Source organism: Hyperoodon ampullatus (assembly GCF_949752795.1).
Source record: "Hyperoodon ampullatus genome assembly, chromosome: 12".
NCBI lineage: Eukaryota > Metazoa > Chordata > Mammalia > Artiodactyla > Ziphiidae > Hyperoodon > Hyperoodon ampullatus.
In genome coordinates this window covers 82,820,806-82,840,095 of record NC_136925.1, presented here as the reverse complement: position 1 = coordinate 82,840,095, position 19,290 = coordinate 82,820,806, and the positions used below count along the sequence as shown (strand labels likewise).

The window sequence follows — 19,290 nt, the reverse complement described above, 5'->3', positions numbered from 1 at the left end:
AGAAAAAATAATAAAGTAAAATCAGCGTAACATTCACTTAAAAGTGAGTTGATAAAACCTGTACAGATACTGGTTAATTACTGAATTCATTACTGGATGGTAGAGATGCTGACCAGTATCTAATTTCTTTGTATGTGATTCCTTTCCGTTTTCATGGACCTTGAATAGGCACTTGCTTTTTGAGATCTGGATTAAAAATAAATCATTATAAACACTATAAATCATTACCTTCCTAAAATAAAAATGCAATTAAAACTCCTTGGAAGGTAACATATTACATTTACTTTAGCTCTGGGCCCTGTCTCTGATTTGTGTTTATGATTCACATTCATAAAGCACTTTTCATCCCCCTCACGCACACCCACCAAGTCCAAACTACTTGGCAAAGGTATTAGCACACTGCAGGTAAGTAAAGCTTACCTGCAGTAAAGTACTCTAAATTTCTAGGTGAGCCCTAAAGAAAACAGGTATGATATCTGTAAGTCCACAGGATTTGTAGAGTCTTCAGAAAAACTGCATTTCAGATGTACTTCCCCTTTTACCAGCTTCCTCCTCTTTGGCTTTAATCACCAGAATTTTAAGGAAATAGCCTTCATTTATTCAACAAACATTTCTGAATACCTTTTGTACTGTTATTGTGCTAGTGTTGGGTAAAACGGTAAACAAGGAAGTCACAGGTACAAATCATGATAAATGCTAAAATGTAACCTATTTTGGATAAGGAGTCAGGACCTCTGAAACATGAAAGTCGAGAGGACACCCACTGTGGAGTGAGCTAGGATCACGGGGCTTTAGGGGAGAAGAGCCTTCCAAGCAGAGTAAAGCACATGTTCAGTAGCCCCAGAGGAGGTGAAGAGCTTGCTTGGTTCAAGCCACTAAATAAAATTAATGTGGCTGGAAAACAATGAGCAAGAGGGACCGTGATGAACAATAAAAACCATCTACACCATGTGGGCCATGGTCAAGAGTTTGGATTTTATTCTAAATTCAATGGGGAATCCTTAAAAGTTTAAGCAGGGGGCTGGCATTATCCAAATTACATTCTAAGAATGTCAGTCTTGTTGCAATATGGACATGGTCTGGATGAAAATGATTGGCAGAGGAAACAGAAAGAAGTGACTCTTCAGAGGTAGAATTAAAGGTCGTGGTGATTGATTAGCTATGAGTCAGGGAAATGAAGGAATCCTACAGCTCTGTTTACTGAGATGGGTTTGATGGTAGGAAGGTGAAGACGAAAGCTTGGAATCATGGTTCAATTCTGAATATCTTTGATAGGACTGAAGCACTGAGAAGGAGACAGGTAGGGATTTGGATGTGTGAGTTGGAGCTCAGAGGAGAGGGAGGTCAGGGGTCAGAGACAGATAAATTTGGAGTTGCTGAAGTGTAGGTGGTATTTTAAATCCATGGCGGTTGCCAAAAGTAGGTAAGAGAGGAGGGACCACGGATGAACCCTAAGGAGCACCAGCATTTGGAAACTTGGTAAAAGGGTGGCAGTCAGCAAAGGAGACCAAGAAGGAGCCTCAAGTTAAAGTAGAAGAAAATCCAGAGATGTGTCATGATGGAGCCAAGAAAGGGTTTCCCAGAGGAGGAAGTGGCTGCTTACATGAATGCTAATGAAAAGCTGAATAAGATGAGGTCAGCCAATTGTCCTTTGCATACGGCAACATGGAAATCATGGGTGACCGGAACGAGCAGTTTTGGTGGAGAGTTGGAGGCAAGAGGCAGATTTTTATGGGATGAAGAGTCAGCAGAAGCGGAGTCAATTTCTTCTAGAAGTTTTGTTATGAAAAGGAAAAAGGAAATGCAGCAATAGCAGGAGGGTGCTTTACAGACTGAGGAGGCTAGAACTTGCTTTATGTTCATTGAAATGATCCAGTAGAGATGGATTGTTTGATGATTCAAGAGATAGATGAGCTAGCTAAAGAAGGGAAGTACTTTAGAAGGTGAGAAGGGTTTGTTTTGGATCCACAGCCCAGAGAGAGTAATTGACCCTTAACAGGGAGAAAGCCACTTTCTTTGTTGTAAGAAGACAGGATGGAGCAGGTGAGTGTGGGTGCAGGTATGTTGGCAGGTGTAGTGATGTGGAGGGGAAAGTTGGCATCTAATGGCTCCATTAAGGCAGACACATTTTTCACTGCTGCATCTTCTCCACATAGATTGCTTGACACTTAGAAAATGCTTAGTCTGTTGGTGGGAATGTAAATTGATACAGCCAGTATGGAGAACAGTATGGAGGTTCCTTAAAAAACTAAAAATAGAACTACCATATGACCCAGCAATCCCACTACTGGGCATATACCCAGAGAAAACCATAATTCAAAAAGACACATGCACCCCTTTGGTCATTGCAGCAGTATTTACAATAGCCAGGTCATGGAAGCAACCTAAATGCCCATCAACAGATGAATGGATAAAGAAGATATGGTACATGTATGTAATGGAATATTACTCAGCCATAAAAAGGAATGAAATTGGGTCATTTGTAGAGACATGGATGGACCTAGAGACTGTCATACAGAGTGAAGTAAGTCAGAAAGAGAAAAACAAATATCATATATTAACACATATATGTGGAATCTAGAAAAATGGTACAGATGAACTGGTTTGCAAAGCAGAAATAGAGACACAGATGTAGAGAACAAACATATGGACACTAGGGGGGAAGCGGGGAGCAGGGTGGGATGAACTGGGAGATTGGGATTGACATGTATATACTAATATGTATAAAATAGATTAATAAGAACCTGCTGTATAAAATAAATAAATAAAATAAATTAAAAAAAAAAAGATGCTTAGGACTTCCCTGGTGGCGCAGTGGTTGAGAGTCTGCCTGCCGATGCAGGGGACATGGGTTCGTGCCCCGGTCCAGGAAGATCCCACATGCCACGGAGCAGCTAGGCCTGTGAGCCATGGCCGCTGGGCCTGCATGTCTGGAGCCTGTGCTCCGCAGTGGGAGAGGCCATAGCAGTGAGAGACCCACGTACTGCAAAAAAAAAAAAAAAAAAGATGCTTAGTAAATATTTGCCCAATAAATGAATACCTCATTCGTGACTTCTGTCTTCTTAGTGAAGTATGAAGTAAGATGTCCACAGAGGAAAGTGGTGGGATATGAGCAGTATGGGAAGAAAGAAGAGAAAACCTGCTAGTAGAGAAACATAATACAATCGTGAAGAAGTTGTAAATGCTCATTTGAAGTCTGTGATGAGTACTTTAAGAGAAAGCAAGCAGTGGCCAGGGAGAAAGTATTAGGTCAGTTCATGAGAATTCTCAATGAAGTTGAAGAATTTAAGCAATGTCCATACTTCAGTAAGAGCACCAGGAAAGGAAAGACAGGAGATGATGGTTGGAAAGAGACATATTTGGAATTTGGATTTCAGAGGTGGTACAATTTCTCATGATGACAAGGCCCAGGAATGAATTGTTAACAGTAGAAGAATTTTTTTGAAAAGGTCCCCAGAGATGAGAAGGTAAAGGAACTGAAAGAAGAGGTTGACGGATGGACAGTTCAATCCCTAGAATGATGAGAAGAATAGGGGCAGAGATAAAAATCATGAACTAGGAGCTGAAGTCCCAGGAATGAGGGGCTTATCCACCCATGTCCATTGCAGGTGGTGGCAGTGGGGAGAGGACAGGGGCACATAGCCAGATGGCATAAGTTTCAGAGGAGCAGTGGGGTGGGGTTTTACAAGAGAGAGGGGAGCAAGGGTTTAGGGACATCAGTGAGAGGCTAGGAGACACCCGGTTCCAACTCTGGCCTTCAGGTGTGTACACCTGAAACATAAAGCAGCCTTCACTTCAGACGGTTGCAAAGAGATGGACCCGTTTCAGTTAAATCGGGTAGGAGAGAGAAACCTTTGAAAAGCCTGATTATATGGGAGAGCTTGTTCATTGTGGAGCAGGAATTCCAGGGGACAAAGAGAAAGGGCTTAGGGGAGAAGGGAGGCTCATGTTGGAGCATATCGAGACCTTTATGGGAATGAGAATAGTAGGGGATGCCTAAGTCTCAGAAGTCAATAATGAAGTGAGGCATGATGGAATGAATTCTGATGACCTTTGGAGGGTTCAGGTACACAACCAGGCCACCTGGCTGTTGCCATCTCACCTGGCTATTATCATCTCAGGTGTGTCTCTTGGGCATTAAGGCAACTTACTTGGCCTTCACTTCAGAAAGTTTCCTTGGTATCATAGGCTTGCTGACACCAAGGAAAGATAGTTATAAATGTACATCCATGTAATATAATCGAGGAGATCATTTTTTAAATTATTTGGGTCATCAAAGTTCACATCAGTTCATTAAATGTGCAGTGGAGTTAACCCGTTTCACTGCCTCAAACTGAGCCTTACACAGAACTTCCAGATGATGATATGTCACTCTTCCCCGTCCACTGGCCTCATAATCACCTTGAAACCAGTATAGTTGCCTCCAGACTGGAGGATGGCCAAAAGGGAGAGATGTGAACATCCCGTGTTAGAGAAGCAAAGGCCAGGAAGAGACAGGGAGAAGGAGGGTGCAGGTGGCAAAACCACACCCTTTCAGGGAAGTTCCATTTCTCTGAGGGTGAGGCTCTTGGATTTGGAGACTAACAGCACTGCTCAAAACCACTTCTCAGGGACTATAGTAAAGGGTAAAATAATTTGTGCCCACAGACAGCCTTGCCCTCTGCCGAGTGCCCCATCAGGAGGTGTGCTTAGCAGACCCGTTTGCAAAGGTTCCAGAAGTCTCTGAAGTCAGGCCCTCAGTAGAAACTCCTTCAAGGAAAACGGTTTGCAAGTATCTACTTTCACAGCCTCACCCTTCCTGTGGGGCACTGCATGGCCCACAGCATGGAGAAGGGACAAACAAGCCAATCGGTTTTGACTTTCTTTCCAGAAGATTCCACGGCTACTAGAAGTTGAGATCCTTTTTTTTTTTTTTTTTTTTTTTTGCGGTACGTGGGCCTCTCACTGTTGTGGCCTCTCCCGTTGCGGAGCACAGGCTCCGGACACGCAGGCTCAGCTGCCATGGCTCATGGGCCCAGCCGCTCTGCGGCACGTGGGATCTTCCCGGTCCGGGGCACGAACCCGTGTCCCCTGCATCGGCAGGCGGACTCTCAACCACTGTGCCACCAGGGAAGCCCTAGAAGTTGAGATCTTTTTTGGCATCGTGTCGTCTGAAACATCTGAAAAAGAAAAACCTTGTAAATTGCAATCCAGGATACAGTCTGTTGCTCTAATTAGATTTCAGGTGTTGTTTGATCTGTTTTGTCCTCGCATTTAATTTCAGCCATCCTAATGATGTTTTTTTCTAGGCGATGAAAAAGGTCCAGGCCTTTCTCTAGCCAGTTTACTTCATCAGTCAATGACAGATGTCCAGAGATGAAAAGTACATTATTAGCAACAAAACTGAGAATACAAACAGCAGTGTGACAAGCACCTCCACAGGGGCTGTCACCAGCTCCCCGGGGCTAACTACTTGCACATGAAGAAAAATAAGATTAAGATTACTGAGAATTTAAGGAGTGTTTTTTTTAATTCTAATTCATATAGAAAATAGGGCATTCTCTACTTAGCACTGGGAAATGGATTAATCATAAATTCATGTTCCTCTAAAAAGTTATTTTAGACTTTTTTTAGCCAAAGAAGAAGTGCTGTAATAAACCATTTTTCATTAGTTTCTAAATGATAACGAAGGAATAGTGAGCTGAATTTTTTTAATAAAAGGGAAAAAAAAGAAAGAAAGTGGAGGCAGCTTGGTATCGGGGAAAGGGTGGTCTTTTAGAGCCACAGCCCTGAGTCCCTGCCCGTGTGAAACACAGTGAAGGACTGAATGTCTTTGTGACTCAGTGACCTCACCTGTCACTTCCAGGATAGACGGAGAGTGAAATGCATAGGCAAAGTGTGGGCACACTCCTTGGCACAGAGTGGTAATTCAGTGAATGGTATCTCTGATGGGGATTTCTCTCCTCCAGGGGGAGAGCAGGAGACAGGTCCTGGGAGGGAATCCCCCGGTGCTTGTGGCTAAGATTTCACAGAAGCCAGAATTTAGTGGGGGAAAAGCAAGAACAGCCTGTGTAGGGGTTGCTTTTGTAGCTGTACCTGAGTGCCCCCAAAAGGATACTCTGGAAAATTCCATGGCAGAACAAAAACAGCCCCCTTCCCTGCTCAGAGGATTTGAAAGTCTGCCATGGATTGCTGACAAGCTCCAACTCATTTCGACAGAACATTTGCCTGTTTTCCCAGATTTTAGTTTTACCTAAGTATCCCTGTGCTTCAAATTTCTTGCAGTTTTAAAATTTAGCTTCCTTCTTGCTGTCTTTTCTTAGGAAAGTATGCGAATTAAACATCATGATGAGCCGTTTGTGCCCTCCTACATAGGACAGGCCTTTTGAGTGGTTTTCCAGCAGTGTGGGGTATTTGGGCCCAGTTCCTCCCCAGCCTGACCCCGCGGGTCACCACTTGCACTTAGCATAGAGACACTGGCCAGCAAGGAAGGGGAAGCCAACTGGCCTCCATGGGACCTGGGACCCTGGCTTCATAATAGAACATTATTCTACCCAACCCAGCTCTTCCAACTAGCAACAGACCACCAAAGTGCAACCTCTATTTGATTATGCTCTCTCCTGACTCATTTTTAGATTCTTAAAATATGAGTTTATTGAAACTCCTGTGAATTTTATACTTTAAAATGAATATTTCCTGTTCTTAGGAGAATCCATGAGCATACACGTAAAAACTGAATAATTTATTCCCCAAATAAATAAAATATAAACCATACCAATGAGTTGAGATTTTACCTAGATAAGTCATCTAACAGAATGTATTTTCACTATAATCTGACAAAATGTAGGAGGAACTTTTTATTTTTTCCTTAGGTGCGGAACAGTATGCTTTGTTAATATTAACATTTATTTAAAAAATTTTTGCAAATATCCTGTCTTCACTAAATTATCTTAGTTATCTGTCTGTGGAGTATCCATTTTATGGAAGTATATCTAGAAATTTGCAAACTAGTTTTATTAACAGCTTAAACAGCATAAGTTGGCAAGTAAGTATTAATATACCTATCTACACGTACACAAGCACACACATAGACACTCACTGTGATTCCAAAGACAAACAATGCCTAAGTGATTTTTAAAGAATTTACTGCTTTTGAGCTCACCTGAGAATGGACTCCATACAGACCTAGTTCACGTTACAAATTAATCACATTCCTCCAAGTTAGTTCTATTTATAAATGCTATTCAACAGTGATAAGTAAAAAAGCCCTAGGAAATAACACAAGTAGTGTCAAAGGATCAGTCATTGTTCCTTTCCACCATTTGCAGTCCATTTATCACTTTACCACTATTGTGTGTATTTTTCACTCAGATGAGTACAGACATTCTGCCCTACTTCATGCTAACTTGTCACAACTCCAATAGGTATATAGTATGTTTCTTCCAGTGCACTCTCAACTCTGTGCCAGGAAGTGGTTGAAAGGAATCTATGAAACTGTGGGTCTTATCTTAAAGAAAACCACATAAGGATCTCTGCTAATCACATATATGTAATTACATGTCTAAATTGTTTCCTTAGGGTGTTAAACTTTCTATGAATACTAGAACATTCTTGGTCTAGGTCAAATGTTTTTCTTATACATTTCACAACGTTAAAAAAAAGTAATGCATTCAGTAATTGTAGGTTTTGATTCAGATGTTGTGTGTACTTTTTAATCAGAAATTACCAGACATGTAAGCTAAAATATTTGTCTTCCTTTAGAAAAGGAATTGTAATATAGATTGAATATAATAAAGTTATTTCTTATAAATTCCCTAGTTAATGAATGGAAAAAGGAACATAGTTTACATGTTCTGTCAGAATTTGAGACTGTAACACATGTAGTCAGCAAGAATTTCTATAGTGTTAGTGCACTTTGTCCATAGGTAATAGGTTAACTTCTTCCTAGAAAAAATATTATCGTAGTAATAAAATTGCTTAACTAAATTAAATAGATAGGTGATCTGTCATCAAATCAGTAAATAGCTAATGACTTAAGATCAATTTATTTAAACTAGAAAATAATTTATGTAGGTAAAAATCATCCTATACCACTCTGTTATTAATTCCCATTGTCATTGATTATTTTATTAGAATTCTTTAAGAATGGAGTTAAATTTTGTTAATTCATTCTACAACTATTTATTGTGTACCAACCATGGACAAGATACTCTGCTGAATTCAGGAATACAAATACGTGAAGGAAAGCGGGCAGTGCAGAGGGTCTACAGGAAGGCCTGAGGGGCTGGAGCACGTAGGTCCCATGACTCACAAAACCAGTGACCAGTCAAAGACCTCTGCCAGGACAAAGCCCCTCACTGAGTAAAGGGAAAGAGAAAGTCCGGTTGAAAATGGGGTAACAGAGTTGGGAGATCACAGAAACTGAGCCCTCATATTTTTTAACACTGCCCAAAAAACCAAATAGGAAACTGTAGAGCCATTAAGAGCTATTCTGCATCCTTCTTCCTCCTAAAATTTCAGAACTAATATCATGTAAAGGTGAGCGACAGAAAGGAACAAAGTAAAATCCCAACAGAAAAGAAACAAGGTCAAATCCCACACAAAGTTTTTAAGAGGAGATGCAGAGTGAAGAGCAGAATATTGTCCTGAGAGACAGTGAGAGTGTGTCAGCCGGTCATGCCCACAAATTGGGTGAAAACTAAAATAACTATTCCAAAGGGAACTAAGTTATTAAGAAATTTCACAAGTACAAATAAATAACAACGGACATAGTCTTAAAAGAAATAGACAGTGAAAAGAAAGAAAATTCTAAAAAATGAAAATAAAGTAAGATAAACTAACTTTACCCAACTTCTAAATCAGCAGGAGAAGTTGACCGATTTAGAAATCAGGTAAAGAAAATCCAATATATGTACACTAGAAAGCCCATAAGAAAAACATCAAAGCAAGAGACTGGAACAAATACTAAAAAATTAAATTCAGTACAACTTTCCTGACATAGCATGCATATGAATATTGATCAGAAAATGACCATCACCAAGACATATTCTAATAAACTTACTAGATTCTAAAGAAAAAGAAAAAGAAATCCTTTGGGCATCTGAGCAAAAAGATCAATTCACTTATAAAGGAAAAAAATAAAATCAGATTGTCATAGGCTTGCCCATAACACTTTATATCAGAACATAGAGTAAGACATTAAGATACTTGAGGGGGAAAAAATATGAACCCAGGACTTTATATCCAGCCAAACTCATTTTCAAGAATCAAGGCCCCAAATAAACTGTCACTGAGCAAGAATTCAGTGAATATTTTTCCAATGAGATCTTCCTGAGAAATTTATACTAGAGAACAAGCTTCAAACAACCAAAATTGCTGATCAGACATTAACGTAAGGACTGTTGATGCATATTAAGTGTGTGTGTGTGTGTGTGTGTGTGTGTGTGTGTGTGTGTGTGTAGCATTAAGATTACATGAGAATTAGGAGAAAGAAAGCATAGTATGAAATGGCCCTATGTGTCAACAATTTAGATACAGGATTATTGGAAAAATTTGGCAGGAGAATGGGTGGAGCACATGAAACTATACTTGAGGTTTTTAGTAAAATCACATTCATGGGGATACTATTGTTATTCTAAAATCGTGGTGTGTACAGTGTGAGCTAAAGCAAGGGAGCTATTATGGAACATTGTGATTCTGTTATTCTCTGCGTTCTTGAGAACCAGTGTAGAAAAAGGGCAACACAGATGTAAAACAGAAAATATTAAGTAAAACTCTGTAGTTCTGAAATACCCACCCTCTTAGCAAATTTAAGTCTACAATATAGAATTATTAGCTGTGTTCCCCAGGCTGTACCTGAGATCCCAAGAATGGATCCATCTTGCGAAACTGAAACTTTGCACCCATTTTGGATAGGACAAAACAGAAGGTTAAACAGTCCAGTGGTACAGAGCTGAGCAGAGGGGTTCAATAAATATTTACTGGAATCATTCACAGTGATATGAGGGGATGCTGTGTGCCAAAGCCCCACAGGGGTGGGAATGGTGGAGGAATGGCTTGAGTCTTCATACAAGTCTGACCAAACCCCACCTGACTTAAAACCAACTTCCTGTCTGCTCTGCACGTGCTGAGTGTTGGTGCAGAAAAGCAGGCAACTCTACTAACGAGCTTCCTCTAAATTCATAATCGCTGTTCAAATGGGCTGTTACTGCTGCCCAGCAACAATCCTGACTCCAAACATTCCCTCCCCTTTATCATTCATACCTTTTCTGCTCATCTCAAATTTCCAGAACCTCCTTTGTCCGCACCCGGGCCCCAGCACTCTGCCCTCATCCTGTCTAAGGCCTCACCCTCTACTCATCCTGTAGATCCCATTCCCTCACCTACTCACAGCGTCATCAGTTGCTGCCCACTTCTCACTCATTCCCTTCAGCCTACTAACATCCTGTTATTTCTCCATTTTCAAAAATCCCTTTACAGTCCCACAGCCCTCCCAGCTGCTGTCCCCCTGTCTCTGCTGCCCCTTTCAGTCAAACTCCTAGAAAAAAGTGTCCACCCTCACCTCCTGGAACTTGTCTCCTCCAGTTCTCTCTTGACTCCACTCCCATAAGGCCTCTGGCTCCATGACTCCACTGAAATGGCCCCTGTTGAGATCGCAATGGCATCTCCATTTCTAACAACAGCCAGTGTTCAGTAATTGTCTTATCTGCAGCCTTTGACACGATTTATCATGACACATACACCCTCCTTGAAATACTGTGTTCCCTTGCCTTCCAGGACACCTACATCCTTCTCATTTTCCACCTGCCTCGTAGGCTGCTTCTTCTCAGTCTCCTTTGCTGGCTGCTTCTCAGCATCCCCACAAAGGTTAGGTAATTGCATCCAGTTTCATGACTGTTGAGATAACATAGGGTCGTATTGTCAAATCAGACTTACAAGAATCGTAGATGTGGGTTTCCCTGGTGGGGCAGTGGTTGAGAGTCCGCCTGCCAATGCAGGGGACACGGGTTCATGCCCCAGTCCGGGAAGATCCCACATGCCGCGGAGCGGCTGGGCCTGTGAGCCATGGCCGCAGAGCCTGCGCGTCTGGAGCCTGTGCTCCGCAACGGGAGAGGCCACAACAGTGAGAGGCCCACGTACCGCAAAAAAAAAAAAAAAAAAAAAAGAATCGTAGATGTAACCCAGTGTCAATCTTTACTAATAACTTCCAGGATGCTGGTAATGATGAGACACAGACAAAATACAGGGAAACCCCACCTCATTTAACACAGCTATGCATGTCCTTTCTCAGCATATTGGGATGTACTCCAGGCAAGAGTCAATACATGAGGGTCTCTGGGAAGTTCATGGAATGACCACTAACATGAAGTCTCTCAGTTATATAAACTGTCTCATCATTCTTCACTTGATGAAATGTCTTCATTATCCCTTAATAATTGCATAGCTTATGACATTTTCAGAGAGCCTTACCTCATAAATTCATATATTCTAGTTTACTGTAAACAAACTTAGACCAAGTGTTTCCTGCTAAATGCATTCCATAGATAAGAACTCTTTTCTAGTAAATGCCATTGTATATAAGTACCATTAGCATATTTACAAGGGGATTTGACCAACGCATCTTTCTTTTTTGCCGGGGTCAGAAATATGAGAAAAAGGATAGTAGGCCTGATGCTAATAACCCTTTCCTTTCCAGCTCTACGTGCACCTATGACTTCAAAATCGGTGTCTACAACCCGCAACTTTCTCCTAAATTCCAAAGCCATACATTCAACTAGCCACTAAACATTTTGGCTTAGTTGTGTAGGAGGTTTTCAAAATGAATATGAGCACAATAGAAATAATGATTCCTTTTCTCAACTCCCTAAACACACAGACACACACACACATAGGCACACACGAATACACACACACCTTTCTTCTTCCAAGTCTCCCCATCTCAGTAATAGTCTCTCCTGCCCTCTGTCTTCTCGGAGAAAAACATTACTTCCTGCTTGATTTCCTTTCCTCTCACACCATGTATCCAACCTGCCTAAAAAAATTTGCTATTTCTACCTTCAAAATATATCCAGAACTCAACCACTGCTCCATCCCTACCTCAATCACTGCTTTCCTGATTCAAGCCACCACCATCTCTCCATGGACCTTGCTGAAATAACCTCCGACCCGCTTCTCTGCTTCCTGCTTCCATCCTTGTCCCCACGAGTCTATTCTGAACATATCAGCCAGATGGCTATCTTAAAGAGATTAGTCATATTGTGTCATCCACAGCTCGAAAGTCCCCAGTGGTTCCCAAGTCTCTCAGAATAACAGCCAGAGTTCTTATAAAGGCCTTCAGGGATCTGTACATCCTGGATCCCCATTAACTCTCTGACTTCATCTACTATTACCCACCCACCCACACACACACACACACGCCCATTCACTTTACCTCGGACACACTGGCCTCTTCGCAGGACCTCAAACAAACCAAGCCCATGCAGCCTCTGGACCTTTATAATGCTCCGTATTCAGCCAGGAAAGCTCATTCCCCCAAGTGGCGCATGGCTTGCTTTTCTAATCTCCTTCAGATGTTGGCTTAAATGCACCTTCCTCATAAGGCATTCCCTATTCCCTGATCACCTCTTTAAAATTGTAATTCCCGTCTTCCCCAGGATCTGTCTCTTCTTAGTTTTTTATTCTCCTCCCCTCTTGTCACCATCTGAAATACTATACAGTTTAACCTTTCAGTATTTACTGTTCTAGTCTTATGGATGAGAGCAGAGATGTCTGTTTTGTTTAGGGCTGTATTCCCAACACCCACAGTAGTGTCTGGCACATAGTAGGCGCTCAGTAAATGTTGCTTGAATTAATTAATTGTCAGATCCATTTGAGTTGATCTGAGTTTAGAAGAGAATATGATCAAATAATGCAAGGAGAACAATAACTTAGGGCTGCGACAAGGAAGACTTTGGAAAGTGTGACGTGCAATTTGAGGTTTATTCTGCAAGCTGGGGAAACAGTTAAAGGGAATTGAGCCAAGCAACGGCACAGAGGAATGAAGTCAGGGATAAAAGAAATCATGCTTTAAGAATAAGTATAGGGCTTCCCTGATGGCGCAGTGGTTGAGAGTCCGCCTGCTGATTCAGGGGACGTGAGTTTGTGCCCCGGTCCGGGAAGATCCCACATGCCATGGAGCGGCTGGGCCCGTGAGCCATGGCCACTGAGCCTGCGCTCCGGAGCCTGTGCTCCGCAACGGGGGAGGCCACAGCGGTGAGAGGCCCGTGTACAAAAAATAATAAGAATAAAGATGAAAGGAAAATTTTATTCTTAAACAGAAAAACAGTAGTCTTTCTTCGTCAAGCTGAATATGCTCATTGATACTGTGTGGGCTGCTAACAATTACCAGGGGTGGAACACTGGGACCTATTTTCAAAACGGTTTTAAAAATTCGATAGACTCTTGAAGAGAGGCATGAAAATATACTCTTTGATGAGATTGATAGTGATGCGTTGTGAATGTCCATAACTTAAAGTATAGATATGTTCTCTAAAAGTTGTATGAAAGAGTCTACTAAATGCAATTGGTAGTAGTATTTTAAAAAATCAATCTTGGAAAAATCTATTTTTTGAGGGTAAATTTCTAGAAATTCGGGCCTCACTTATCTGTTTTGTCAGCTGGGACCGGGAGACTTTCTCTAGTTTGTACCACACCTTACCCACCACCCCCGTTTTTACAGAAACAGACTAACAGGAAAACCCCCGAACCACCAACTATTAACATTTCGGTAAAACAGCACATCTTGGTGTCTGTATTATCACTTTGAAAAACTCATTTTCTCTTTACAGTACAACCGGTACCAGCAGTATGGTGCCGAAGAGTGCGTGCTGCAGATGGGGGGCGTGCTGTGCCCCAGCCCAGGCTGCGGAGCAGGACTGCTTCCTGAGCCCAGCCAGAGGAAGGTCACCTGCGAAGCGGGCAGCGGCCTGGGCTGCGGGGTGAGTACCAGCCACACTCCTGGCTCTTGACCGTGTATTTGTTTGCTTTGGCAAATTGGCTAGGATTGCTTTATTTTCATTTTCCGTTTGGACTCAGACATCTTTGATATATAAGAAAATAGATTTTTAAATTCTTAACAGGATACCGTATATATATACATATAGATATATATATACTGAAGGGGAGGTAAGATCTTCTGCTTTAATTGCTATCCAGGTGTTTACTCTAAGACGTGAATTACTTGGTCAGCCTTTTAAACTTTTCTTCCAGTGCTCAGCTAATTCAGAGCAAAAATCTGTGATTTCTTAATTCAAGCATTAAGTAGACAGGAGTGGAGGAGAAAGAGAATTCCTCATCTTAGCGTGATGTCTTAGTAACATTGTTTGCCTAAGTAGTTCAAGAAATAAAATGAAGATTAATATGGAAAACTTGAGATGTTATTGTCGTAAAAATCATTTTAAATCGAGACGAGCAAAACTTAATGGTGCCTCTTAGGGAAGCAGAATAAGAAACCTGGAAAATGTTTGTTCTAAGAGGTCAAACCAATATGACCTAGACAGCTTCTTGAATGGATCTATGACTGCGAGCTGACGGTGAAGGGGTGAGGGAAGCATAAATCAAATGCAAGTAGGCTGACTAAATTATAGGTTGAAATGACAAATGGATAATAATCCTGATATTAAATTTCATGCAGGCCAGAAAAAGAAGTGTATGTGCTTATAAAAAGGTTATTGAATTGTGATGGGAAAGCATTTCTTTTAAAATTGCAACTTCATGACGAGTTTTGTGGACGGAGGGGTATGGACGGCAGAGAGGTTTACCCAAGCCTAATTTTTGGCTGAGCATTGTGATTTACCTGTGCTTAAACTGGCATCTGTCACCCTTGGTAAAGCTCCGTATCGGTCATGGAGTGTAGCTTAACAAGCCCTGGCCTGAGTGATAAAGCAGAGTAAGTGGAAGGTGAGAAATAAAGAGATACCATGATGCCTAAGCAGAAGGAAATACCTCTGGATTAATAATGGTGATTGCATTAGGATAAAAACTCAAGTCATGTCTACTAGCCTTAGAAATTATGGAAATCAAACTCCACTTCCCAGCTTTAGTCATCATCATTTACTGTATAATCTGCGCCGATTGCACGTGGCCTCAGCAAGCTGCCAAATTCTGGGATCAGAATTTCTAGCAAATGTTTTCTTTTAAAATGAGTTACAGTGGCTTTTAACTAATGGCTCAATTATATGCTTCTACCTGCTACCTGCTCCTGTTGTTACATTCTCTAAAGCTGGGGCTCCCTTTGGCCCATCTTCTGCATTCAGTTGTTCATCTTGCTCTAAGAATTTTGAAGGTTTATGTAATTTAAGATTTGAACATCTTTCTCTTCCCTTTTTTACACAATGTGACATTATAAGTAACACACATATTTGAGCTCCAAATCATGGAAAATTACCTTGGAAGTAAATTGAATTGCTTTAAGATCTTTGGGTTAAGAGAGTTTGGGGGCAATCCTTACCTCAAGGAGAATGGCTATCTTCAGGATGTTTCTTTGGAAGTTCTAGGCAATGTGTTTTATTTTTATTTATTCTGTTTTGTTACTGCGAGGGTGGTAGGGGATGCTTGTTGTTTCATATATTACTTATCTATTGCTGCATAACAAATAAGCCCAAATTTGAACCTTTTAATTAATAAACATTTTTATCTCACAGATTCTGAGGGTCAGGAATCCCTGAGTAGCTTAGCTGGGTGGTTCTGGCTGAGAGTCCCATGAGGTTGGAGTCAAGCTTGGCTGTAGTTAACCCAAGGCTTGACTGGGGCTGGAAGATCCACTTCCAAGATGGCTTGACCACGTGACTCTTGGCCAAAAATACCTCAGTTCCTCACTGGCTAGTGGCCCTCACCACAGGCTCTCTTCTTAGGCTACTTTGTCCTCAGAGTGGTAGTTAACTTACCTGGAGCAGCTGATCCAACAGACAGAGCAAAGATAAAGCCACAGTGACCTGCTCTCCAAGTGTGTACGCCACCACTTCTGCTGTATTCCATTCGTCAGCACTGAGTACTAGATCCAGCACGCCCCTCAAAGGGAAGGAAATTAGGCTCCATCTTAAAGGAAAGGGTATCAAGGAACACATGGACATATTTTGAACCACCACTGTTTGTAATTTGAAGAAGTTGAATAAAGAACAAAGAGAAATGATTTTCTAAACTATGCATTTAACTTGGTGCTTCCTTTTCCCTCCCTGCCTTTTATGCCCCAATCCCCATAAGCTTTTTCAGACTGATACAAATTCCCATTGCTTTGCCTTCTCAAAAGACATAAATTGACCTCATCATTGCTCTTTTTCTTCAAATCCTCAACTTTCACAAAAGGATGTTAACCCAACTTACATGCCTTTGGGATTCTTGTAGTGGTTAAAAAGGAGATTGGGTTGCATGACTTAGATCCAAATACTGGCTCCATCTACTACCAGTGGTCTTACTCTTTCTGTGCCTCAGTCTCCTCACCTCTAAAATACGCTGTCTTATAATGACCCTGTATGAGACCATTATGAATATTAAAGGAGCTAATGGATATAAAATGCTTAGAACAGTGCCTGGCATTATGTATATACTTATTTAATATTTAATCAAAAGCTTAATCAGTATTTATCAAAAGCTCACCTGAAAGACCTAATATTCATGGAAAATTAACTACAGGACACTTGTTTGATCCTCTCTTCCAAATATTCTGAAATATACCCCTGAATCAAGCCAGATCTACAGCAGGGAATTAGGTACCTAGGCCTCACTATTTTAGCCCTTCAAAGAATTGCTTTCCCTACATAGTAATTTGGTGCCATTTGTTTATATTGTGGTCACTGTACAGGGAACTTGATGTGTGTGGTTCAGGACATCCCAGTGGGCTTTTCTGTGAGGAACCACGGTGCCTATTCCAGGTTCATTATGCTTGTCCTGAGGAAAGCTGTCCTGGAGGACATTGCGAATTATGCAACTACTAAGGGTTCCCCCTGAAAGCTGACTGCTGGAAAACCTGGAGCCACATTTGTGGGCCAGCTACAGCGTAGAAATTGGCCACTAATAGAATGGACTTGGAAGCTTATTTCCTGGCTTCACTTTTGTACTTCTTTCTCGTCCCTTGTCCTGGTACATGCTGTTTTGCTGTGATTTGTACACCCTTATAAGCTGGTGGTCTTTTCTGGATTTACGGGTGGTAATGGAAAGCTGTTGTGTGGAAGAAATCGTGGTTAGTTTATGTCGTTTCAGAGGCAGAACAGGGCCCAATAAGTAGAAGTTAGAGGAAGATGAACCTCTGCTCAGGGTTTGCTCTAGCACCATGGACAGCAGCCACAAAACAGGCTGCCATGGGAGCAGTGAACCTCTCACCCTAGACAGTGCTCAAGGAAAGTAACTGATAGCAAAGCTATGGAAGAATCACAGAGTCTTGGACGTGCTTCTCAGGCTGTAATTTACAGGTTTATTGTAAGGTATCTGCGAATCCACCTATGCTTAATTCGTCCTCAACTGGCAACTCTTATTATGTGGGTGTCCAAGAAATGCTTGATGTTACAAAAAGGATCTCATGCCTAAAAATGGTTGAGAACCAAATTCCCTGTCATTCACAGAATTTAAAAATTCAGCTTTCCAGGTACATTGTGAGGTGCCCATGGACACACAGTTTTAGAGCTGAGAAACACCTGTGTACTGAGCTCCAAACTGTAGAGTTCTAATCTCATCAGTCAGCCCACCACTACATGCCTGGATGGTCCCCCATACATCCATGATTGCTGTTGTGTATAGTTTCCATCTGAAGACACAAACTTCAGCATTTTCATTGTCTTTGGCTCCTTTAAAGTAGGCACTAAGGTTAGTATTTATGACTCGCGTATTCAAACATACTGTGTTATTCCCTGGAAAATCAGATTAGCTCATCCTTTGCTCCTCTATATCACTAGTTACCCAGAGAGCAGCGTACATTAGCTAATAAAGGAAGCTAAGGACTTCCATTTAAATGATAATATCAGGGCTTCCCTGGTGGCGCAGTGGTTGAGAGTCCGCTTGCTGATGCAGGGGACACGGGTTCGTGCCCCGGTCCGGGAAGATCCCACATGCCGCGGAGCGGCTGGGCCCGTGAGCCATGGCCGCTGAGCCTGCGCGTCCAGAGCCTGCGCGTCCAGAGCCTGCACGTCCGGAGCCTGTGCTCCTCAACGGGAGAGGCCACAACATTGAGAGGCCCGTGGACCGCAAAAAAAAAAAAAAGATAATATCAGTCCAGCTAGGAAAGGCCTGATAGATGTGTGATGGTTGCAGCAAAATTTTTACCATTATAAAGAATTATTCGAGCTTAAGTGCCACCTCCGAGGGTTCAAGTTGAAGTGTTACACTTGTTTCATGCCTTCATAGTCTTGTCCTCAGTAAATTCATGTATATGGAGTTCAACATCCATTGAATGACTGAGTGAATGAATGAATGAATCTTAACAATGTAGAAGTAATATGAATACACTGTGACTTTTATTTTCAAATACTAATCATCATTTACCCCAATATTAGAATTACTTACGTTGCCTCAACAAGAACCGCTTCAAAAAATATAAAATATGCAGTGTTTTACTTGTACACGTAGTACATAATTCAGAACACCAAAATATACTAAGTTCAGAGATCCACGAAAAGTCAGGTAGGAACCTGAAAATCCTGCAAAAATTATAGAGTTTATATGCCCTATTGAAGGCCACACAGCCAAATGAAGAATTCAGAACATCTGATATATGAAATGTCTTAGTCTTGGGAGCACTGAGATTTTCGTTTTGACACAGCACAGAATATTTTTACATGGATAAACAGAACTCAGCAAAGAATATGTTTTGGGATCAAATAGCCTGACCTTACTCTCTGCTAACCCTTGGTCATGTTTTTACTACTGCTCATAAAAATATTAATTGATTTCCTGAGGAATTCGTGTTATGCATTATTCTTTCTCTGGCCTTATTGCTATTCATCAGAACTATCTCACTAACTTTTATGGTACCGATGTAAAATGTTGACATGTTTAATACTGGAAAACAGCAACAAAATATGGAATACATTATACCCACTGACCTGGGAATACAAAAAGCTATAGCAATCAAACCTTGTGAGTTTTCTATAAATAAAACATCTTTATCTTATTTGGTGCTGTTTTGGGATGTTATATGTCTGAGAGATAATTTCTTAAAATAATACTAGGAATTGAGTAAAGTTTTCTGTTTTAAATTAGAAATTCAGGGACAAGATTTAACAACTGAAAAAAAATTCGTACTCATTTAAATGAAAACCGGAGATCTTTAAAAAAAAAATCGTT

The 19,290-nt window shown here is 41.2% G+C and overlaps 1 protein-coding gene across 1 annotated transcript in view; it reads left to right on the top strand.

The window, feature by feature from the left end:
• The window catches only part of PRKN (parkin RBR E3 ubiquitin protein ligase), a gene marked incomplete at both ends in the record, with an annotated part of 1,053,566 nt that overhangs the window by 840,757 nt on the left and 193,519 nt on the right, over nucleotides 1–19,290 (top strand). Inside the window, one exon of the mRNA XM_079716751.1 lies at nucleotides 13,806–13,955. Within this exon, the coding sequence (XP_079572877.1) occupies nucleotides 13,806–13,955 (150 nt within the window). The remainder of the gene's footprint in view (nucleotides 1–13,805; nucleotides 13,956–19,290) is intronic.